The 26,126-nt window shown below is 35.8% G+C and overlaps 1 protein-coding gene and 1 pseudogene across 2 annotated transcripts in view; both read left to right on the top strand.

Annotated features, from left to right (window-relative positions):
• Positions 1–6,866, top strand: part of LOC127162419 (putative autophagy-related protein 11) — a 436,431-nt pseudogene extending 429,565 nt beyond the window's left edge.
• LOC127161850 (GTPase IMAP family member 8-like) overlaps positions 1–25,579 on the top strand; it is a 380,684-nt gene extending 355,105 nt beyond the window's left edge. Inside the window, exons 1-9 of one of the 2 annotated variants that reach the window (XM_051104605.1) lie at positions 18,799–18,877; positions 20,175–20,270; positions 20,428–20,484; positions 20,679–21,239; positions 21,308–21,904; positions 21,999–22,856; positions 23,493–23,533; positions 23,684–23,744; positions 23,897–25,579. In XM_051104605.1, the coding sequence (XP_050960562.1) occupies positions 20,249–20,270; positions 20,428–20,484; positions 20,679–21,239; positions 21,308–21,904; positions 21,999–22,856; positions 23,493–23,533; positions 23,684–23,744; positions 23,897–24,543 (2,844 nt within the window). In that variant the 5' untranslated portion in view covers positions 18,799–18,877; positions 20,175–20,248 and the 3' untranslated portion in view covers positions 24,544–25,579. Of the gene's footprint in view, positions 1–18,798; positions 18,878–20,174; positions 20,271–20,427; positions 20,485–20,678; positions 21,240–21,307; positions 21,905–21,998; positions 22,857–23,492; positions 23,534–23,683; positions 23,745–23,896 lie in introns of those variants that run through there. The other variant, XM_051104611.1, reaches the window with a different exon arrangement.
• Positions 25,580–26,126: the final 547 nt, after the last annotated feature.

Raw genomic sequence — 26,126 nt, 5'->3', positions numbered from 1 at the left:
ATTTCATTTAACACTGGGCTTTTTGCTGTGTAGACTTTACCTACTTTTTTTTAGTTTGTCTTAGCTGATAAATTAAGGTATTCTTTACTCAGACATATAGGATAGAATCTACCCAAACAAACTGAGTGTAAATTGTTACCTCAGTTTACCTCATTTTATTGAGTAGATTCTATAGGATTTTTTTTTTACAGTGCATTGAAAGTGAGGGGGCAAATTTTTGAGCCAAGTGGATTTTGAATGCAGCTTCCAAAAGACAAAAAATTAGCTGAATAATATTTTCTACATTTGATACAAACACACGAGCTGATTAGATCATTCAGTGCTTCATTTCATCAGCTGGTACAATCAAATCTGTGTTCGCTGGTTGTCGCTGAGCCAGAGAAACACACGTTTTTACAGCACTGCACATTATAACCAATCACACACAATACTGTTGAGCTCATCAATGCATTGACCAATCAGAGGCGTTCAGATGAGTTAACGCTAAAACGCGGTGTTTCTTAACTCGCTCGCGGACTGAAGACCACTATCTGGCGAATTCAGAGAACAAAGTGCAGATGTGTGAACGAATCTGTAAGATTCACCGTGTAAACAGTTTCAGTGATTTTAATGGGAGTTTTTGACAGTGCTTGAACTCTAGATTGTCAGTGAAAATGTAATTTTGATAATGTAAATGTTCTTTACTCTTTCCGTACAATGAAAGAGTTATTAGTAGCCTAACTTACATTTTTTTATTCACAATAACTTTAATTGTTAAATTCACAGTAAATATGGGGAGAGCGGGGATGAAAGTACCATTTTTCACAAAAACATAATGTAAAAAGATAAAGTTGTAGACGGAGATATATTTTTGCTGTGGCCTATAACTGAGAAGTGTGGTCTATTAATACTCCTGGTGAAAAAACCAGCATATGCTGGTTAGGTATGTTTTGATGCTGGTTTAAGCTGGTCCTTTGCTGGTTTATGCTGATCATGTTGCTGGTCAAGGACCAGCATGAACCAGCAAAGGACCAGCAATCAAAACATACCTACCAGCATATGCTGTTTTTTCACCAGGGACCAGGTGATATGTTGTAAACATTTAGAAAGACTTCAGTATAATTTCAGTTTGAACATAAGTTGCACATTGTTACTTCGACCCCATTGGTTGGGTCAAAAGTAACACAACAATACAAGATAGATTTTTTTGTGTTACTCTTGTTTTTAATAAATATACATGACTTTGACCTTGTTAATATGTAACTGCAAACATATGCTGTCCTTACTATTTGAAAAAAAAAAAAAAAAAACAATCCTTTTAAACTAAAGTTTCATAAAATGTTTCAAAACCTGAGTGTACAAACTTGAATTATTTAAATTATTTATTTATTCAACTTACTTTTATAAAACATTTTTTAACAGAATGAACAATATGAAAATTAGATTAGCATAATATAAATTCTCAACATAATGTAACAGTAGTCCTATTCATGTTTCCATCCAGTTGTTTGTATGCATAAATTCAAAATGTGCATAAAACATCTGGAAACAATGCAAATTCATAGGTGGAGTTGGAAAAGCTAAGGTAAGGCTAAAACCTAAATATGACTAAGGTAAATGTGATGTAGCAGCTGCCCTGAGACTGATGTTCCTAACAGACAGGTTTATGTCCAGAAACACCTTCATGAACATGTGGCATATTCTTTTGTTATAATACAACATAAACATTTATAATAAACATTTTAATAAATGATGCAAGACACAGAAAGTCACCAAATTATCATGCTGCGGGACAAAATAAACACTTGCTGTCACTGTAGGAGGACAAAAATAACAAGTGTTACTTTCATCCTGACAGGAACTCCTGACATTTAAATCCCATTTACTTCTATACTGAAAAACTCTAAAAAGCCAAACTTCAGGATGTGCTACAGCACTAGATAACATGTAGATCATTACTGCAGATCTGTGAGTAAAAGACTGTGTTCAGTGTTGAGATGCAGGAATATTGACTGATGTGTGTTTGCTCAGTGGAATCAAACCTGTGAATTACAGCAGTTTTGGAGGAAAATCTTCATGATCTACTAGTTGAGATTCAACCAGTTAAACAGAAAACTGAACAACAAACTACAGACAGAACAGTGATGGAGATTCACATAGTCTGGATAAATGAACAGAGACTGTGTTACTGTCTGAAAATCACTACAATCTCTTACAGGATGATGAAGAGACAGACATCAGGAGTCAGAGAAGATGATCAGATGAAGACTGAAGAAAGAACAGAATATCAACATGTCAACCACCGATACCACAGGTGAAAATCACAGAAAGATTAAAATGTGTTAAAAATGAGTCTTCAAGAATATTTTCATTCTGTTCATTCTTTTCACTTTTATTTACATGCAGATACAATTAATTATGGGTAGACAGAAATAACTTCATATTCAGTGAAAATGAGCAAAATTATTTTCATTCTTTTAGAACCTCATTTTCACCTTGATTATCACTGTTGTTTGTTAGAATCATTAAAAGATGCTGATATCTGTTGCTTTGTGTCAAGTATAATGAATGACGTCTGTTTCATACAGTGATTGTCGTCCACAATCCTCCTCGCAGGAGAAGACAGAGCATAGACAAACCTCCTGAGAGTAAGTCTGTACCTACATCAATAAATGAAGGGCACAAGTGATTAAATGAATCTCCTACTGATGGATTCTGGTCATTTTGATCTGTGATGTTGATTAAGATCAAGATCTTGTTATCTTATCATGTTACATCTCACATGTGTTACTGTCTGATGTGAGGATTGTGGACACTGAACGTCTGATTTGACTGTTTGCAGTGAGGATTGTTCTTCTGGGTTGGAGCGTGTCTGAAAACAGTGATGTGGGAAACTTCATATTAGGACGAGCAGCGTTTGACAGTGAAGCTCCTCCAGATGTTGTAGAGAGAGTCTCAGGAAGACTGAAGGACAGACACGTGATCATCATCAACAGTCCTCAGCTGCTCCAGACCAACATCTCAGATCATCAGATCACACAGACAGTGAGAGAGTGTGTCCATCTGTCTGATCCAGGACCTCATGTGATCGTTCTGCTCCTCAAACATGAGCCGTGTTCAGCAGAAGATCAAGAGCGTGTGGAGAAGGTGCTGCTCTCTTTCTCTGAGCGCGTTTATCAACACACCATGGTGCTCAGCACACGAGAGCCCACTGAAACCAATGACATCCTGCAGAAAATCATTCAGAAATGTGCAAACAGACACTTCAGTCTTCAGACGAGCAGCTCTCCTCATGATCTTCTGCAGATGTTTGAGGACATTGAGAAGATGAATGATGGACGACACCTGGATTGTGCTGAAGCTTCACAGTATTTCACAGAGGAGAAACCGGACACAGAAAAGCGTGAGTGTGGTGATATTTGATAGTTCCTACTGACAAACGAACATGTTTTAATCCTCTTCTTCTATCAGTTTCAGAAGGTGTGAAGCTGAATCTGGTTGTGTGTGGGAGTGACGACACATTAAAATCCTCCATATCAGAGCAGATCCTGCAGCAGACAGACAGAAGATCAGACGTGGATCTTCATGGTCGTCTGATCAATCTGGTGGAGCTTCCAGCTCTGATTCGTCTCTCAGAGGAGGAAGTGATGCGTCAGACTCTCCGCTGTGTGTCTCTCTGTCATCCTGGAGTTCATGTTTTCCTCCTCGTTATTCCTGACGCTCCAATCAATAATGAAGACAAAGCAGAAATGGAGGAGATCCAGAGGATCTTCAGCTCAAGAATCAACAAACACATCATGATCCTCATAAAGCAGAATTCAGAGCGTCAGACAGCAGAACTCAATGAAGAAACACAGTCTGTCATTCAGAGTTTTGGAGGACGACATCATTTCTTTGGTCCCAAAACACAAGTGTCTACATTGATGGAGAACATCGAGCAGATGCTGGAAGAAAACAGAGGAGAGTTTTTCTCTACTGAGATGTTTATTGAGGCACAGATGGAAAAACTGGTGAAATATGAAGAAATGAAGAAGAAAATTCATTCACTAGAGACACATTTACTGTCACAAGGTAATGAGCAGAAAATCAGTTTGGGTCTTAAAATATGGAGCTATTAAAAAATTATATTTTAATTCTAGACATGACATTTAACAAACAGTAATGCATTTCCTCTTTTCCAGGTTCATCAGAGAGTGAAGATGAACTGAGGATTGTTCTGCTGGGAAAAACTGGAGTCGGGAAAAGTGCAACGGGAAACACAATATTAGGAAGAGACGCGTTTATAGCAGAAGAATCTTTTGAATCAGTGACTAAAGAGAGTCAGAGACAAACATCTGAAATCAACGGCCGACTCGTTACTGTGATCGACACTCCAGGACTGTTTGATACTGAACTCACGAATGAGGAGATCCAGAGAGAAATCAGACACTGCATCTCCATGATCCTGCCTGGACCACATGTGTTTCTCCTGCTGATTCCACTGGGACGATTCACTAAAGAGGAGGAAAAATCAGTGAAGATCATCCAAGAAACGTTTGGTGAAAACTCATTAATGTTCACCATGGTGCTCTTCACCAGAGGAGACTTTCTGAAGAAGAAAACCATTGATCAGTGTTTGGGAAAACCTGGATCTGTGATCAGAAACCTGATTGAAACATGTGGAAACAGATTCCATGTGTTCAATAATAATCAGACTGGAGACCAAACACAGGTGACTGATCTACTGGAGAAGATCGACAACATGGTGAAAGCAAACGGAGGGAGTTTCTACTCATGTAAGATGTTCAGACAGATGGAAAGAGAAAAACAAGAACAACAGATGAAGATCCTGATGGACAGAGTCAGAGAAAGAGAAGAAGAGATGAAGAAACTAGAAGAAGAGAAAGAGAGAATGAAGATGATGATGGAGGAAGAACGACAGAATCAGGACAAAGAGAGAAAGAGAAGAGAAGAAGAACTGAAAAGAGAAATAAAAGAACATGAGAAACATCAGAGAGAGACACGAGATGAGATGAGACGAGAACGAGAGACATTTAAACATGAAATAGAGGAAATGAGACAAGAAAAGAGAAAATAAAAACAGAAAACAAAAATCTTAAAACTGAATATGAGACAGAAATAGACAAACTGATGAACAGAATAGAGAATGAACGACTGAATCATGAAACAGAGAGAAAGAGAAGAGAAGAAGAGTTTAAAGAGAGAGAAGAGAGATATAAAACACTAATGAAAGAGAAAGAAGAGAGTGAGGAAAAGATGAAAGAAGAGATAAAGAGAGAACGAGAGGAACGGGAGAAACAGAAACGAGAGGAAAAGATGAGAAGAGAAGAAGAGGATGAGAAAAGAAGAGAGAAAGAACAGAGAGATTGGGATGAATTTAATCAGAGACTGAAAGAAGAGAGAGAGAGAATGGAAAGAGAGAAAGAAGATCTTCAGTCCAAACATGAAGAAGAAGAAAACAAGATGAAGATCCTGATGGAGAAACAGAACAGAGAAAGAGAAGAAGGGATGAAGGAACATGAAGAAGAGAAAGAGAGAATGAAGATGATGATGGAGGAAGAACGACAGAATCAGGACAAAGAAAGAAAGAGAAGAGAAGAAGAACTGAGAGAAAGAGAAGAACAATATAAAAGAGAAATGAAAGAACAGGAGGAGCAGATGAGAGAAGAGATGAAAAGTGTGAAAGAGGAGTTTAAAAATGAAATAAAGGAAATGAGGAAAGAAAAAGAGACTGTAAAGAAAGAAAAAGAAAATCTACAGATAGAAATAGACAAACTAATGAACATAATAGAGAATGAAAGACAGAATCATGAAACAGAGAAAAAGAGAAGAGAAGAAGAGTTTAATGAGAGAGAAAAGCAATATCAAACACTAATGAAAAAGAAAGAAGAGAGTGAGGAAAACATGAAAGAAGAGATGAAGAGAAAACAAGAGGAATGGGAGAAACAGAAACAAGAGGAAAAGATGAGAAGAGAAGAAGAGGATGAGAAAAGAAGAGAGAAAGACAAAGAGATTCAGAGACTGCAGAGTGAAATGGAGGGAATAATCAGAGAGAAAGAAAGAACAGAAAGAGAGAAACAAGAACAACTAGAGGATTTAGAGAAGAGATTGAAAGAAGAAAGAAACATGAGAGAAGATCAACAAAAGACTCTTGAAGACAAACTGAAAGTCCTTGAAGAACAGCATGAAGATGAACTGAAGAGAAGACGAGTGGAGTGGAGAGAGGAATATGAACGAGAGAAAGAGAAGATGATGAGGAAGATCTGCTCTCAAACTGATCATTCACTACAGGTGAGTCTTCAAGACTTTTGCTCTTTCATGTTTGTTCTGTTAGTAATCACACTTTTACTATTAATAATATCCCACACAAACTCACACAATTAAACTTATTTTCACTGAATGATGTGTTGTTTTTAACTCCAAAAGGTCACAGCTTACAGGAAACTGGAGACTGAATACAGGAAGTGGACCTGGAGTCTTCGCAGAGCCATGATGGAAACTGAGAATAAACTATACAATAAAATAGAAAATGAAGTGATTCATGAGGTTGAGGAAACTGATCTTTACAGAGAACTGAAGACGACAAGTGAAGAAGTGAAAAAATCAATGTCAGAATTCTTTGAGAAAGACAGAGACAAATATATACTGATTCAGTGGAAAACATCATTTGAAATCAAAATCAAAGAGCTTCAGGAAAACATTGTGAGAGAAACAAAGAGGAAATTAAAAAAAGATTCTTCAGCAACGAGACCTGAAGAAAAACATTGATGATCAGAGGAAACATCATGAAAACACTCTCTATGAAAAGAGCAAAAAACTTGCCTTAAAACTCAAAGACAAAACAAATGATGAAAAATTGAAGAAAGAGTTTGATTTGTTTTGGGAACAGAGTGTGAATATGATCATCAGAGACACTCCTGCAATCAGAGACATTGACATAATGAGAGATGTGAGAGAGATCCTCAGCGACGTCTATAAAAGAGTTCCTGTAGATCACTGGAGGGAGAACAGGAATATTTTCACTGTGCAGCGTTATGATGATTATGTACAGTTAAAGGAATCCAGTGAATTAACAAGATCTTTTAAACGTATATTCAGATCAATTAAAGAGATGTTTGGTTATATTCTGTGTAAAGAGGATGGAGCTCAAATAAGATCATTCGTCACAGATGTTGTTCAGCAGACAGACAAAATGATTCAGTCATTCAACATCTCAATGATTGGCTACAACATCAGCTGCATTCAACAACTCATAGATTACATCAGAGCAAGAGTAAGAGAATATGAGGAAGGACCAGTGAGATATGTGTTCAAGAGTGAATTCTTCATAGATTTGGTTCTTTCCATCTGTGAGAGATCAAACAAGACAATCACTGACCAACACAGACTGTTCAGGGAAGCCAACGATCCTGTAATATATGTTGAGAAGAAGAGACAAGAGTACTATAGTATTTTCCTGAAATACTGTCATGGAGCAACATCAGCTGTTATTTTTGGTGAGATCATCTGTCAGAAACTGAAAGAGCCCATTGAGCAGAGCGTCTACAAGAAAACTGCCAGAGATCTGACAGATGAAATGAGATCAAACTGTGAATCACTGAATGGAAACAGAGCAAATCTGGAGAAACACATCCTGAAGACACTGGCAGAACAGGAGGATTTTGACAAATACATGAACTACATTCATCATCCCAGAGATCACTTCAAGAGTTTCATCAGAGATGAAGTCAGTCGGTTCATCACTGATCAGTTCAGTGTCAGTGTTTTACCCAAGATGAAGGAGAACATTGAACTCCTGCAGCAGAAGATCATGAAAGCAGCTCATGAATCTACTCAACATGTTGAAGAGAACAGAGGAGATGTTGGTTTGTGGTTGAAGAGTTTCACACAGCAGATCTCAGATGAGCTGATCTTCTCTGAAAAAGACCTCACTGGAGTCAAACATGATGATGTTGATGATTTCAACCTCCTAGAAGATTTGATAAGGAAAGAACTTCCAGCTATAATGTTTGACAGTGGCAGCAGATTCAACACAAACACATTTGATGAAAAACTGGACCAGTTCAGACCAGATGAAATTCTGATTGATCACTTGTGTCAGTGCTGTTGGGTTCAGTGTCCGTTCTGTGGAGTCGTCTGCACCAACACCATAGAAAACCATGATGGAGATCACAGTGTTGCTTTCCACAGAGTGACTGGAATTAATGGACATTTGTACAATGGAAAACAAACTTGTCTGTTAACATCTGCACATCAGAAGTAGCAAGTAATGGATCTTTTTGTCCCAATGACTCAGATGATAAAGTCCTCTATAGAGATTACAGAAGAGCAGGAGGAGTTTATGCGGAGTGGAGCATCAGTCCTGATCTCTCTGAACTGCCCTACTGGAAGTGGTTTGTGTGCAGATTCCAGAAAGATCTGGAAAAACACTACAATAAAACATTTGAGGGGAGCGGTGAGATTCCAGATGAATGGAAAAATTACTCAAAACAGGATGCTATTGAGAGTTTGGATAAATACCTTTAACATATACAAACTAATAGAGCAAAACAACACCTTTAAGATTCTTATTTACAAAGCAATATATATGTGAAGTTCCAAGGGTTAAAAAAAAAAAAAAAATGAAGTAAAAATGTAATTTCGTTCAATCTGTTTCTATGTAAGAAATAATAGTGAGGGAAGTTGCATGTGTATTATTTACTTGACTCAGCAAACCTTAATACTCAACATCTTTTTGTGAAATAATGTCCTGTAGAGTCTGAGCTGTGGTAGATTTCATGCACAAATATTAACAATAAATAAACAATATTCACACAATATTTAATGTTTGAATGGGAACTTGCTTGAGTCTCCTGCTTGTCAAACTGTCCTGAGACAAAAACTCTAACACTCTCACAATCGTGTCCTTTAAAGCTTTACAGTGTGTGCAGAATTATTAGGTAAGTCTGGTTCTGTTCTGACTTTTTTTTTTCCAAGCACATTTGACCAATTCCACACCACATCGATCTTAATAACTACTATTGCCCTTGTATTTAATCATTTATAAGTGATATATAATTGTCCATGAAGGCTGGAAGTGAAGAACTTCTTATATTCAGGTGTGCAGAATTATTAGGCATGTTTCCTTTTACAGATAAAATGAGCCAAAAAAAAAAAAAAAAAAAATAAAAAATAAAATAAAATAAAATAAAAAAAAAAAAAAAAAATTAACTCAGACTGAAAGTAAAAAATATTAATACCCATGAGAAGAATGCAATACTAATGCAATAATAGAATTTGCAAAGTTAAGGCTTGACCATTCATTGTGCAGGCAAATGCTCACTGGGTCAGCACAGTCAGAAAAAAAATCGTCTCAAAGAGGAAATATAAGGGCCATAAAAATTGGTAGATGTTTAAAATGGTATTTGATTATGCTGTGTACTAAGCCACAATATTATATTTCACCTGCCTTCGAAAATGCCAGAGAAACGAGGCTGTTTAACACTTAAACCACTAGAGGTCGCTGTATACATAAAAATGACAGTGGATAAAATTTACCACACTCTAAATCCGGATAAATTGAATTAAGAAAAAAAAACATGAGGAAACTGGTTGCCCTAAAAAAAATAAGTAATGTAAACTTTAAAAAAAAAAAAAAAAAAAAAACTGTTTATTTAACTTAAAATGTTTTGTAATATTAATTCAGAATTATGTTAATGGTAGACTCATTAACTTGCACCGGTTGTAAAATTAAGAGTATAAAATGATAATATTATTTTGAAGATCTGTCAGAGTTGCAGAACACAGGATTTTTTTTTTTAATTTACTGTCCATTGTAATGAACATCAGGTCTTAGCAGGAACCTCATGAATTAGTTGTATAACAGATTGAGAAATTTGTGCAAGCATTTCAAAGCTAAATACAGAAGTACAAATTCAAGCGTCAATGTTTATGAACATTGATGTTAATTAATGCAATTAATATTAATATGATTTCATTTATGTCTTCAGAGTGACTATAATCTGTAGGTCAATTTTTCATTGGTTTTATTGAGAAACAGCCATAGTGGATGAGATCAGTGAATACACAGCAACACACACTCACACCCTCCACACACACCGATGCCTTGATGCTATAATGCACACAATCATATATTTATCAAAACAATCAGCAAGTACACATAAACCCATACATATACACACAAAGACATTTCTACATATACTCAGATTCACCCACTTCAACCAAAAAACAAGTTTTTTGAGACTTCATATCATCTTACCTTTTTTTTCCCCACATTCTTATGGCATCGTTCATTCTTACAATATGTATTCTGTTCAAAATCTTAAACACTAGTTCAACTATAGTGCACAAACTCTACTTATTATGTATGGTTAAAATATGTGGATTTTTTTTTATTCAGTCCTGGCGTCCATTGTAGTGGACATGAGAAAAATCTAATAAAAAATTATTTTGCACAAATCTTTTTTTTTTTAGACTTTATATGTTGGAGAAGAGCAAATATCAAGAGGACAATATTTTTTTTTGTCCAGTGAAAAAAATGCAGGTCTGAAAGGGTTAACTTAAAGTGTTTTATAATATCAACCAATTTGCAATTATTATATCAATTGTTTTATTTTTCCAATTTGTTAACCTACAAATTAATTTAAAAAGCAAATAAAAACAAATAGAGGAACATTAATGCAAATTTCCATTTTATTTTATTCAATTCAATTCTGTTAGATCAAGACAGACAATTAGGATCCAGCCCCGGACACCAGATCCCAAACTGATTCACAACAACATCCCATAAACCTTGAGTTTCCATAAACATTAACCTTGTATCTCTTATTCATGAAGACAAACAGCCCATAAAAACAATTATAATATAAATGACTAATCAATTAATGAATCAATAAAATGAATATATAAATGACTATAAATGATTACTATAAATGATTATATAATTAAATGGAATAATAAAATGATGAAATGATTAATGATTATAAATGAATAAAGGATAAATGAAGAATATATAAAAAGAAAGCAAAACACAACACAAATGTATGGTTGCTCTGAGGCAAAACACACACAGTTTGCATTTGAGGATCGTCAGGTCCTTCGCTTCAGAAGCCCTTTATTAATCCACAGGAGCCGTGTAGAGTGTGTTTATGATGGATGGATGCACTTTGAGCTTCAAACTCATAGCAGACATTCACTGCCAATTTAAAGCCTAGAAGAGCCAGGATGTTTATTGATATAACTCCGATTGTGTTTGTCTAAAAGAAGAAAGTCATGAACACATACAATGGATTGAGGGTGAGTAAATCATAGGCTTGTTTTGATTTTTAGGTGGACTTTCCCTTTAATTGGTCAAGCGTTCATGAAAAACAAAAAAAAAAAAAAAAAAAAAAAAAGAATTTTTAGCCATTTAGTGAAAATGGGCAGAGTTAGGCAGTTTATTACAACAGCGACGAACAGTCAAAGTAAAGGTCTGTGAAAGTGAATTTGTACCTCTTTGCGATGTGATGTGAACGGCTACTGGCAACCAGTGCACTGTGATGATTTGTGTGACGTCACTCTCTTCAACTCATTAAAGACTGCACTCAGTGCCATATGCTGGATTAGTTGCAGAGGCTTGGTAGGACATGCTGAAGGTCTGCTAAGAGAGAAGTACAGTAGTCCTGCTTAGAGAAAATAAGAGCTTGGACAAGCAGTTCTGTTGCATGCCCCATAAGGGCAAATCTGCAGGATCCGGCCACTGCGATGTGGTCAATGAAGTTCATATGTGTCCACTGTAACACCAAGGTTGGGCTGAAAACATGAGCAGTTCTGTCTTGGCAAGACTGAGTTGATGGTCATTCAACATTCAGCAAGGCATTTCTGTTCAGGAGGCAGAGATGCGAGCAGTAACCATCCGAAAATCCAGCTGGAATGAAAGGGAGAGATGTGTCACTACAATAGCAGTAATATGAACAGCCATGTTTCTGAATGACAGACCCAATTATTTTTAACTCTAGACCCAAATTACATGTTTTCATGGTCCCAGTTAACCCCAAAATAAATGTAAACATTCAAAAATGTTCAATATCAATAACGATACCTTGATTTCAATACTGGTTCCTGAATTTTAAAGCCCTTGATGCCTCACCACAGCCAATGACCAGCACTTGATTTGGGCACATAAAGCATTCTGCATGCTTACTGTTTCACTGACGTTGATGTATTAAATTCAAGACATTTAATACTTCAAACAACAAGACATTTTTTGATACTCAATAGTTGAGGCAATTTGAGGCCTAAAAAGTATCAAAAAACAATACCCAGCCCTACCCAAAGTTGGAAATGATCTTGTTTTACTCACCCCCACACATTCCAAGATGTCTTTCTTTCTTCTGCAAATCACTTTTGGAGTCTGTTGAGGCATAAAATGCATCTAAGTGGGTTTACCAACATTCTGATTATTCAAAAATGTAATGTAGAAAGCATAAAGGTAACCCATACAGATCCAGATAATTAAACTAAATAATAATAATAATAATAATAATAATAATATCAATAATAACCAAAGTTCCACACCTGAATTGCAATGCTTATCTGCTGTAGATCTCCACAGTCTTTCCACACAATCTGAAACCAAAAAAAAAAAAATATATATATATATATATATATATATATAGATTTTATATATATATAATAATTTAATACTTTGCATTTCATTCAGACATTACAGTCTATACTCCACTGAGACAATGATCTGGAAGCTGAGCAGGAAAGGTTAACAGTGATGTTTTGGTCCACCATATAACTTTTGCTCAATTTTTATAAAGTAAATTTCTATTAATTACTTTTCTTAGCTGCATCATATTACTGCCTACAGTAGCAGTGTAACTGTCCAGGATGGATGCAGTTTTCATAATCAACGACCCCTTATGTAATGACCTGCATAATATAGATGTAGGCGAGCAAATGCGCCCACAATGTGAATGCAACGCTTTTTAATTGCATGTTAGATTAAGCGTTTTCCCATTGCAAAACACTCAACACATTAGTGACAATGGAAGACCAAATTCTGAGTACTTTTAAAAAATATATATGTACAGGAGAATATGAAAAAGGGAAAGCACCTACCTTGCGATTTAACGTTATCACGCTGCGTTCATATTCATAATCAATAAAGTGAACAGCTACCGAATTCACTCTAAACACGTTTTCGATATAACTTAGGTAACGTTAACCACGTTCAGTGTTTCGAAATGTCCCGCATTTTAAAGTGCATATTCCAGGTTAGCGACCACAGTGAGTTGATGTATAGAAAAATAATGTAGGAACTAGATTTCCTTGAAACTATACTTTAAAACACGATATTAAGGCTTCTGGAGTCGTTTTTGTGAGAGAATTTTAGTTCCGCATCTGAAAATCGCCAAAACCGGAAGTGACGTCACGAGAGGGAGTGCGGTCAATGTAAACAATAGAAAAACAATGGATCGCAATGATCGTTCGGACGCGGAGGAAATTTTAAATGTTTATTTACACTCGTATGACGGACCACACATACAATTATGAGTCTGCTATGTGTCCAAGAGAGCAGGGACAGGCCAGGATTAGACAGAACAATGGTCAGATGAGACGAATTGAGTTGTGGTGTGAGGAGAACAGGGAAGAGACCAGTGTTAGCTTAGATATAACGTTACACACGTTAGCAAACGATATATAATCAGGCTAAAGTAAAGCTAATATTGCTCATCTACGAGTATTGATATACTTACCCGTAACAGAAACTAATAATCGTTAATCAAGTGCGTCAAACTCGCTAATATCCGACACTAACATTATGTGATATAGCGGTTTCTCATCAAAGCAGGAAAGAGAGAGAGGGAGATAAACACGTCTGTGTTTCATTATATTCTTGTGTGAGAAACCCTTACCTTCATGTGTTGTGTCAGTCATGAGTAGACAGTTTACAGAGGAAGAGTGACTTTATAAAGGTTTTGAATGGCCCCATTTTGGTGACAATCAATAAACAATAATCACAAATTGTCTTACTGTATAAAAATTTGTTTATGAAATTTACATCACATATATATCAAGCAGATCTGCACTTATGGTTAATTCAATTCGGCTTTATTTATACAGCACTAAATCAAACTCAAAACACAAATTTTATAGGCTATCCAAAGATTTTTGCGCAGTACAGCTGTTACATTAAATAATTTGTATTTATTTTTCATTTTCCTTACTTTTACATTTATAAAAATCTACCTCTTATTTTTATTTATTTATTTATTTTTATTATTATTTTTTTTCCCTCTGCTTATGTTTTAGCCTTAAGTGTTATGCAGGCTACTGTAGATCCTCTTGAATGTTCTTCTATATATGTTTGTGCAATTTCTTTAACTGCTAAATAAATAAATAAATAAAAATTAAAGTAGCTGTGTGGAATGTTTGTTTAGAAATGCTGGTTATTTAACAGGCTTATTAAACCAGATTATTTCATGAGATTAAACACAATCCAATTGTTTGCAGAGCAGCATATTTTTGCATCTTGTATGCAACAGAAACATTTAAAAATGTTCATAAGGCTGATGTCACAAAAACAGACTACTAATCTATTTAAAAGGGGTATCAGAATTTGTGACCCCATTGTTATGTGTTTGAAAATTCCTGACACAATTAACCCATTTCAGGTAATTTATCTGTCCTTGCATGTATCTTTTTTGTTTGTTTGTTTTTTGTTTTACCACAAATGTAAAATAAATTTACAAACATTGTATCTATAATCTATATATGAAGAGTTCAGATGCAAAAGCCCCTAAATCCATCTGACATATTTTTTTTTTTTATTAGCATTTCTTTCTAGCTACTTTGTGTAGGTTTCTAAGTACTAGTACTTTTGATTGGGCTGAGGCTGGAATTTAGAGAGTTTGCAGTAAAAGTATTTGATTTGTATTTATATTTGTATACTGTGTCAGGAGCATTCACTCAGTATCATTATCTCTCTATATCATATATATATATATATATATATATATGTGTGTGTGTGTGTGTGTGTGTGTGTGCACCTGGTATTCATCACGTTATGGGACCAAATGTCCCCACAAGGATAGTAATACCGGTAAATTTTGACCTTGTGGGGACATTTGTGAGGTCCCCATGAGGAAACAGGTTTATAAATCAAGCAGAATGAAAAGTGTGCACAGTCTCCTGTGAGGACTAGGTTTAGGTGTAGGGTAGCTGTAGGGCGACATAAAATAAGGTTTGTACAGTTTAAAAACCATTATGCCTATGGAATGTCCCTATAAAACATGGAAACACAACATGTGTGTGTGTGTGTGTGTATACGTGTATATATATATATATATATATATGGACAAACGATTTTGTTACTCTCACTAATGACTTGACTGATCACAGTTATCAAAGTTATCAAAGGATATTGTATTGTAATTTTTGGGATCAAGGCTATATTTCAAAATATATAATTGTGCTTACATGAACAGTGACTAAATCAGCACTTAGCTTTATTGCCATGGTTTTACAAACCATTAACAGCACTCTAATTTTATTAAGTGTTGTCAAATTTACAGGCAGCAAACACTGCACATAATTATTTGATTTATAGTTTATGCTATTCCCTTACCAATCATGCAGAAATTTTAGGCTCTCCTCTTTATGATGTAACACTGATGTTTGTCAGCATTTTTGGGATAATCCTCCACGAGAAGATACCCCTTAAGCTCAGTTACCATGTTAGAATCCATTATGCACTGTTGTAACTTGCAAATAATCCTACTAATATATGCACATCAGTCAAGTTAGTCCTTAATATTACCAATGGACCATGAGTTATTTTCTAACTTATAAGGTGAAGACTTTAATTGCTTCATGTGTGATGCCAGCTTCAAGAGCTATTTTAATTGTTGCCTGTATTTTTGTTCATTTTTATTTTGTTGGGCTATGGTAGCTCTTAAAGTCAGCAGTATTTCTGTCTCGGAAGCTTGTATTGTGGCATTTAGGGGAAAATTATCTGAACGTTTCCACAATAAATGAAAATGAATTGTACTCCTTGTTGCTGATACTCATTTATCTTGCGTTGCTTGTCTCTGCTCCTTCACTGGGCTGTAACAAATATACCCCAAAATAAAAATGAACAAAAATACAGCTGTCATCCCTATCTGTTAACAGAAGAAAAATATATTTCTTCATAACAAAAAACTGCGTACTTTGCATGCTATCAACGCATTACCTTTTAATACAATACAATAGTAATGATAAAAAGATCAAAAGGTAACTGTTAAAATAAAAAGTATTAGAAAATGAATAAGAAAATAATTTACAATTTATTATTGTAAAAGTTGCATTGTTCATATTAAAACTTATTAAGGTTTTTTTTTTTTTTAATTATGTATTAATTTATTCTTTTTATAAATTATTTTTAAAGTACACAGTACATTTGTTGAACAGCAAGTCTTTCTGTGTTAAAGATGTTCCCTATATATGAAGAGTTCATTTGCAAAACTCCGTAAAATCATGATCTTTCATTGTGCATCGATAAATACAATGTGCACGGGCGCCAAACACGTTCACACGCAAACAGTTTATGAACGTGTCACAGATCTCACCTATATTTTAAAGTTACGCTGTTTGCATACCCAGTCCGCCTGTGTGATCGAGTTTAAGCCAAACAGTGCCAACAGTGCCTACTAGGGTCACAGAATACGATGGTCACAGAATTTGGTGTAACACCTGTGTGAAAGCAAAATGGCTGCGCGCTGCTTCTGCTCTGCTTAAGCGCTAAGTACGCGCTGCTTACGTCCTGCTTACACATGCAGTGTGAAACCGGCGTGAGACGGTGCCGCTGCATGTTCCAAACCTTTCACTGCAGGCGTGTCATCAGCTTTAGATCGGTTTATGAGATCCGCCTTTATAGAGACCACAGACCATAACTTTTTTAATGCTTCATATAATGTATTTAAAAGATATAAACAAACAACTGTTAAGGGACACTGTAGATGGAGGAGACAGCAGCACTTCCTCACTTAAGGCGTGTCAATCTAAAATGAAAATAAACAGTTTATTTCTTTTTTAATATTACAGGGGTTTGCTATTGCAGGTTTTACGTACCTCCTTCATGTGCAGCTCCTGATGTCACACAGCTCAGCAAACACTACAACATTACAAATGCATTTACTCTGAAACAGACATTAAAATCAAGCAGTAATCAGATCAAGAAACAACTGCAGTCTCAGAATGCATCTTATAACAGATCGGAGTGATTTACACAAAGCATCCGGATCCTGGAGTCCACATTGGGCAGATAAAATGTCTATCTGTTTTAAACTACATAAATGATCTTATTTTATTTGTGATGTACTTGTGCATCATATTTTGCAATGATATTAAAATGGATGTTTCAGAAGTGTGTTTTGACTAATGTGGGTCAGTCAAATATATATATAGTACTGTGTTATTTCAGCTGATAAAATGTGCATTAAGAAAGTTACATATTACAGGCTTATAATGCAGCAATATTAATTGTTTTGAGATCCAAATTCTAGTTTTAGAGACTAGAGGATGATGACAACCCTTAAAACATTACTGACTAAAAATAACTGACTGCAGATCAGTATGAAGCGGAAGTTTAATTATTGTAGGTTACATTATAATGCTTTATACTGTTCTGAACATTGCAGGATGTTTTTTTTTGTGACATGTTTTCAAATGTATTTTTTTTATAATCATAAGCTTATGTACACAGAAGTATGCAATCAAGGACATTAGCAGGTCAGACATAAACAAACGTAATGTTGATACACAGAAACACGCGTGATATAAACAGTGAGTAATATATATTAATATTTGCATTCCTAGAAAAGAGTTTCCAGACATAATGCTCAGATAATTGCAGATCTGGTGCCTCCTGCCAGACACTCGTGAACATCAACACAACACACAGAAGACACACTGAACCTGCTCGACCAGCAGCTGTCTGAATTTACAGTGGAAATGTATTACATTTGACCTGATACCAAACAAAGCTCTGGACCGTGCCATTATAGCAGATGATTGTCATGGTGTTATTTACTGTTTTGCATTGAAACTGGAAACGTGTCATGATTTTGCTCAGCCAGAATGTTTCAGCATTATGCTAATATTTCTCTATTCAAGATTGCCATAGGTATCAGACTGTCCTTTACTCACTTTATTCAACACTTTCAGATGAGCATCAGCAGCAGATGCACAGACACTCGCATCTGTGCCAAATTCAGTTTGACTTTGTTGGGAAACTAGAAACACTTGATGAGGATGCAGAATATTTGTTGAAGATTCTTGGGCTGGATAATCAGATTCACTTTCCACAACAGGTCTGAAATAAATAGGGAGAAATACCGGTGTGCAAGCATTTTTATTTTTATTTTTTTTTGAGTGTTTCTCAGCCGGGGGTATACATACCCCTAGTGGCCCATCATGTAATTGCAGGGGTCTATATCTTTACAAAAATGTTTAGTTGTTACTTTTTTTTTTAATTATCATAATCTGACATGTTATTTTATTGTGCACTGACACTAATATAATTATCAAAACCAATTTTAGGTTAAAGATCAAGGTGTGTTCATGTGAGCAGCTCTTTGGAGAACAGAACTTGCATTCTGCAGATCTCTTACTTCTTTTGAGATTGTAATATCAGCAGCTTTCACCACCAAAGGACAGTGTGCTGTTTACATCAGAAACAACACTAGACTTACATTTTCATCATGTGTGATTAAAACCACACAACTGGAAATATGACATTTGGATTTTATTTACATTGAAAACATCATGTTTTGATTAATAAATAAATAACTGCACCAACACACACAGATCACTTCCTGCTCTCATAACGGCGACGAGGAACTAAACATAAACATGACGAAACCTACAGGTATTACATTTCCCTTTAAACACTCTATATGTAATATGACATCTAAATATCAGCTTCACTAAACATGAGTTTATTTTAATCATCAGTGTCATTAATAAGTGTTTGAGCTGCAGGAACATCAGTGAGTTTCACTTTCATTTCTGTCACAGAGTCGTATGAGAAACAAATCTGTGAGTAAAAGACTGTGTTCAGTGTTGAGATGCATGAATATTGACTGATGTGAAGTGTGTTTAGTTTATGGTCTTCTGGTAAACATGCTGGAAACATGATACAGAATATCTGCACAAGTTTATCATGTAGAGATTGAAGCTCCACATCATGTCGTTTAACACATTTCTCTTAAACTTATTTCAGTCATTTGAATAGTTCAGTTCAATCTTGTAATTTACAGAGTGACTTATTTCTATCATTTATGAGAATGTTATCAGTGTGTGTTTAAGTAGAATCAAACTTGTAATTCACATCAGTTTTGGAGGAAGATCAGAAATCAAACCTGTGCACAAATATGCATTAATTCATGGTTAATTAATGCACAGATAATCACAAGTTAATGTTATAATTCATGAAGAACTTAAACATTTATAATGAATATTACATCAGCAACTAATGAACATTCTATTCATAAAGTAATCAATAAATTGTTATTAGTTAAATGTGTCATGATGTATTAATTCCCTTATTTTATTAACTCATGATGCAAATTCATGTGTTAACACAGTAGTGAGAAGTGATCAAACACTTAAATTAAACATTAGATAATGATTTACAAATGTATCACACGGAGACAGTGGGCACAGAACTATTAACTAATTCTAAATCCATCGCAAAATGACATGTTACTTAACAATTAGTTAATAGTTTTGTGCGCCAACAAGTAAAGTCATAACATAATGATATGTTTGCAAATCATCAGCTGATGATTCATTAAAGCAGACAACTGGAAGATGAAATACATTGCTTCAACCGATGGTAATTAACACATGAATTTACACCATTAGTTAATAAAATAAGTTATTAGAATGTTCGGACCTGGGACTAAAAAATAAAGAATACAATTATAATTAGAAATTATATATAAAGTCATGATTATCTCTGCATTAGTTAAGCATGAATTAATGTATATTTGTGCTGCCTGTTTAGATTCGGAAGATCTTCTGATCTACAGTTGAGATTCAAACTGCAGTTAAACTAAAACTGAACAACAAACTACAGACAGAACAGTGATGGAGATTCACATAGTCTGGATAAATGAACAGAGACTGTGTTACTGTCTGAAAATCACTGCAATCTCTTACAGGATGATGAAGACACAGACATCAGGAGTCAGAGAAGATGATCAGATGAAAACTGAAGAAAGAACATAATATCAACATGTCAACCACCGACACCACAGGTGAAAATCACAGAAAGATTAAAATGAGTCTTCAAGAATATTTTAATACTGTTCATTCTGTTCACTTTTATTTGCAGATATAATCAATTATGGGTAGATAGAAATGACTTCATATTTAGTAAAAAAAAGTCAAAACAATTTATTTTCATTCTTTTAGCGGTCCAGAATCCTCCTCGCAGGAGAAGACGGAGCAAAGAAGAAAATCCTCCTCAGAGTAAGTCTGTACCTACATCAATAAATGAAGGGCACAAGTGATTAAACGAATCTCCTACTGATGGATTCTGGTCATTTTGATCTGTGATGTTGATTAAGATCAAGATCTTGCTATCTTATCATGTTACATCTCACATGTGTTACTGTCTGATGTGAGGATTGTGGACACTGAACGTCTGATTTGACTGTTTGCAGTGAGGATTGTTCTTCTGGGTTGGAGCGTGTCTGAAAACAGTGATGTGGGAAACTTCATATTAGGACGAGCAGCGTTTGACAGTGAAGCTCCTCCAGATGTTGTAGAGAGAGTCTCAGGAAGACTGAAGGACAGACACGTGATCATCATCAACAGTCCTCAGCTGCTCCAGACCAACATCTCAGATCATCAGATCACACAGACAGTGAGAGAGTGTGTCCATCTGTCTGATCCAGGACCTCATGTGATCGTTCTGCTCCTCAAACATGAGCCGTGTTCAGCAGAAGATCAAGAGCGTGTGGAGAAGGTGCTGCTCTCTTTCTCTGAGCGCGTTTATCAACACACCATGGTGCTCAGCACACGAGAGCCCACTGAAACCAATGACATCCTGCAGAAAATCATTCAGAAATGTGCAAACAGACACTTCAGTCTTCAGACGAGCAGCTCTCCTCATGATCTTCTGCAGATGTTTGAGGACATTGAGAAGATGAATGATGGACGACACCTGGATTGTGCTGAAGACTCACAGTATTTCACAGTGGAGAAACCGGACACAGAAAAGCGTGAGTGTGGTGATATTTGATAGTTCCTACTGACAAATGAACATGTTTTAATCATCTTCTTCTATCAGTTTCAGAAGGTGTGAAGCTGAATCTGGTTGTGTGTGGGAGTGACGACACATTAAAATCCTCCATATCAGAGCTGATCCTGCAGCAGACAGACAGAAGATCAGACGTGGATCTTCATGGTCGTCTGATCAATCTGGTGGAGCTTCCAGCTCTGATTCGTCTCTCAGAGGAGGAAGTGATGCGTCAGACTCTCCACTGTGTGTCTCTCTGTCATCCTGGAGTTCATGTTTTCCTCCTTGTTATTCCTGACGCTCCAATCAATAATGAAGACAAAGCAGAAATGGAGGAGATCCAGAGGATCTTCAGCTCAAGAATCAACAAACACATCATGATCCTCATAAAGCAGAATTCAGAGCGTCAGACAGCAGAACTCAATGAAGAAACACAGTCTGTCATTCAGAGTTTTGAAAGAAGACATCATTTCTTTGGTCCCAAAACACAAGTGTCTACATTGATGGAGAACATCGAGCAGATGCTGGAAGAAAACAGAGGAGAGTTTTTCTCTACTGAGATGTTTATTGAAGCACAGACAGAAAAACTGATAAAATATGAAGAGATGAAGAAAATTTATTCACTGAAGACACATTTACTTTCACAAGGTAATGAGCAGAAAATCAGTTTGGATCTTAAAACATAGAGCTAGACACATGACAAAGAGTTTTATCAAACCCTAATGTATTTCCTCTTTTCCAGGTTCATCAGAGAGTGAAGATGAACTGAGGATTGTTCTGCTGGGAAAAACTGGAGTCGGGAAAAGCGCAACGGGAAACACAATATTAGGAAGAGACGCGTTTACAGCAGAAGAATCTTTTGAATCAGTGACTAAAGAGAGTCAGAGACAAACATCTGAAATCAACGGCCGACGCGTTACTGTGATCGACACTCCAGGACTGTTTGATACTGAACTCACGAATGAGGAGATCCAGAGAGAAATCAGACACTGCATCTCCATGATCCTGCCTGGACCACATGTGTTCATCATTGTGCTCAATTTAGGACAACGATTCACTCAAGAAGAAGAGACTTCAGTGAAGATCATCCAGGAGACGTTTGGAGAGAAATCATTAATGTTCACTATGGTGCTCTTCACCAGAGGAGATGAGCTGAAGAAGAAAACCATTGATCAGTGTTTAGAAAAACCTGGATCTGTGATCAGAAACCTGATTGAAACATGTGGAAACAGATTCCATGTGTTCAATAATAATCAGACTGGAGACCAAACACAGGTGACTGATCTACTGGAGAAGATCGACAACATGGTGAAAGCAAACGGAGGGAGTTTCTACTCATGTAAGATGTTCAGACAGATGGAAAGAGAAAAACAAGAACAACAGATGAAGATCCTGACTGACAGAGTCAGAGAAAGAGAAGAAGAGATGAAGAAACTAGAAGAAGAGAAAGAGAGAATGAAGATGATGATGGAGGAAGAACGACAGAATCAGGACAAAGAGAGAAAGAGAAGAGAAGAAGAGTTTAAAAAGAGAAAAGATGAGATGAAGAGAGAACGAGAGGAGTGGGAGAAACAGAAACGAAAGCACAGTCCAACAAACTGTAAGTCAAAAAAAGTTAATGATAATACAACATTAATATAAGACCGTATAGTGGATGGTAATTGCTTACATCTCATCCTCCTCAAGTTTCTGTCAAGAAGGATGCCAATGTTCTGTGTAATTCATTTTGATTGCTTGATTTGTTTATTTCTGTGATTTTTCCTGTGTAATTAATGAAGGTATTCTTCTCAAGTTGCATTTGTTTTAATTTGTTTGTCTGAACTGAATTGCTGAATTGAGTTAGGTTTGTAGATTTTAATTTAGGGTCATATTCTGGGTCATTTCTGGATTTCAGTCATCAGGTGAGGGAATCTGACTGAATCTGAGTCTGACTGCAGAATGTAGACTTGGACAACAGAATTCCTCAACCTTAAACTACTGAAACTATTAAAACCTTCACCTTTACAGTATTTATAGCTAGACTGAGCTAATTATACATTATACATTGGTTATAATTACATAATTTCAGTATTTCAGAGAGGAGTAGGCTCATGTGTGTTAAAATGTTTCAATTCAATTCCAAAGTGCCTCAATACTTTAAATGTGTGCATTTGCATAATTTCAACACAGAACTTGTTTTTCCATGTATGTGACTTGTTCCTGATTGCTGGAATAATTAGTCCTATTTTTTTAACAGGTCTTGAAGCTCAGACAAGAACAGAACAATTGCAAAAGGGGGTAGATATAAATATCTAGTCATTTAAAAATCATAGAAATTTCTGATCATATTACCATATTTGGCTAGATTCGAATAATTGTTTACTCCTGGTTATTATTTGATCAATTATAATGAAAATATAAATTAAATATTTCATCTAAATCTCATAGGTTAGTAATCTGCATCACAGAGGATCTCAGCTCTCCACATTTGAGCCATCAAATAGTGCAGGTACTGTAATCTTGATGAACAACTCATATATATATATATATATATATATATATATATATATATATAGTAAGTTTAAATCATACTCAGAAACACATTACAATTAGACAGAATATTATCTCTGAGTTTTTCTCTCTTTACTTTGGAATATGTAGGAGCACGACTGCAGAACAATAGCAACATTAATATCGTTCTTCTGGGGAAAACCAGAGTTGGGAAAAGTTCATCTGGAAACACCATCCTGGGAGAAAACAGATTCAGATGTGGAAGAAGTCCGTTTTCTCCTACACTTATATCTAGTGTTGAGAGATCAGTGATTGATGGCAGATCTGTGTCTGTTATTGACACTCCTGGGTTTTTTACTACTGCACTTTCCCAAGAACAGCTGTCAAGGGAGTTTGCGAGGACTGTGGATCTGTCTGCTCCAGGAGTTCATGCATTTTTATTCGTTGTGCCATTTGGCACATTCACAGAGCAGGAGGAAGAGATACTGGCACGAGTGCAAAAGAGTTTTGGTAAAGATGTGCTGAAACATCTCATAATCCTCTTCACATATGGGGATGAGCTAAACACAGCAGAGTCATGGTTTGATGGGAATGAAGTTGTCAGAAGAGCCATTCAGCACTGTCAGGGTTATCATATCCTCAATAACAGAGATCTGACTGACAGACAACAGGTTAATGATCTATTGCAGAAGATTGACAAAATGATAGACAGGAATAACGGCTACTACACTAAGGAGATGTATGAATGGGCACAAAAGTCCACATGGGGAAAAATCTGGAAATATTTACATGACTGAAATGATGCTGAATTTGCCTTGTTGAGATTCAAAGACACTTTTTCCAACACAAGAAGAAGACAGTTCTCTCTGTAATGAATTTGAAACCCGAAATGTTAACTTCATGCTTTATGCAGACTAAAATCAATAATTTAAATCAATAAAAACTGTTTTGTTGTAGAGCCCTGCTAAAAAAGGGTCTATTAAATTAAGTGTTTTGTTTTAGTTTGTTATTGTTTAACCTCAAATTCATATTTGAGGTTTTATGAAAAAAGGGTTAAAATTGATGTAGTCTTTATTATTTGAGTTTGTGTTATTAAGGAAAAAGAGAAATACAGATTAACCAATGAGGTGTCTAGAAAATGACCCCTAGAGGTGAAGGGGCTGGTGAGGAAAGAAAAGAATGGACGTGATGCAATCGGGGAAGAAAGCGGGTACCCCTGTTTTCTTTTCATATAAGTGTTTAAACTATCCATGTTTTATTGTCTGAAATTAAAGACAGAAAGCTTGTTTATTTCTGCATCTTTGAACTGATGATCATTTTCGTAGTGTTAAACGTTCAGTGAAAGTGAGTAAGCGGCGTGACTGAATGCACGAAAACGGGGTGATGGATTGGGAGAGAAAGCGAGGCTGCTGATCGGGCCGAGTTTGCGTCACGAGCAGAGGATTTGCGAGGACGAGTTCATCCTATAGATCAGTGGTTCTTTCCTTCTTCTTCGTGAGTGCTGTTCCGCGAGTGGATGTCACTGGCGATCGGATTCGCTAATCTTTTTTATTGTGTTTCTGAATTGGTACTGTGTATTTGAACTTTGCTATTTCCCTGGATTTCGTGAGTACTCAGAATTGTTGCACATTCACATGAGATCCAACATTGCGCACCAACGAAAGACTTAAATCCCAGCTGGGTAAAACCTTTATTTTGGGGTGTTTTGATTGCACTATTCTGTTGTGAATCTTTGTTTACTACAGTTATCCTTGTGAACTCAGTTTGATTGTGTTCCTAAATGGTTAATTGGTCATATGCCCTAAAGTGATTTAATTTTAGAGAGACAAAGAAACTAAAAGACAAAAGAGTCAACTTTTAATAAATATAATGGTTCATTGCCAATTTTTTTCTTCTGTGAAGAAAATTGCATTGTTATTGTACAGTTGAGTAATTTCAGAGAGACTGGAATTTACATTATGTAGCAGTAATAGAAACACAGTAAACAGTCACTGTCACGCTCTGAATATATAATTCTAACCACTACCTACTACTGACATCTGAGATCCTGGGGTGTATTTGAATGCTGGTTATTGCTTAACTGCAAACAGCTCTTTACAATTTAAAGTTTATTTAGATGTAACTCTCACGCAAAGTTTAATGTCTATTTTCTTGGAATCCTTCTAATCAAAGATTTTTTAACAGTATACACCCACAAAACACATTTAAATTTACTTGTTTCTTTCACCTCACTGCACTTTTTTACCATCAGTAGTGGCATGGCATGATTCCTACTGTTGTTGTTGTTTTCACAAAAGAATGCTTAAGCGTTTCTGTGTTGATTAGCACTTATCTGTAGTAGTACTAAGGTTTAGTGTTATTACCAGGATAATGCAACCAC

This window comes from Labeo rohita, chromosome 3, assembly GCF_022985175.1.
Source record: "Labeo rohita strain BAU-BD-2019 chromosome 3, IGBB_LRoh.1.0, whole genome shotgun sequence".
Taxonomy (NCBI): domain Eukaryota; kingdom Metazoa; phylum Chordata; class Actinopteri; order Cypriniformes; family Cyprinidae; genus Labeo; species Labeo rohita.
The sequence above is the reverse complement of the archived record's forward strand: the minus strand, read 5'-3'. Positions and strand labels throughout refer to the sequence as shown.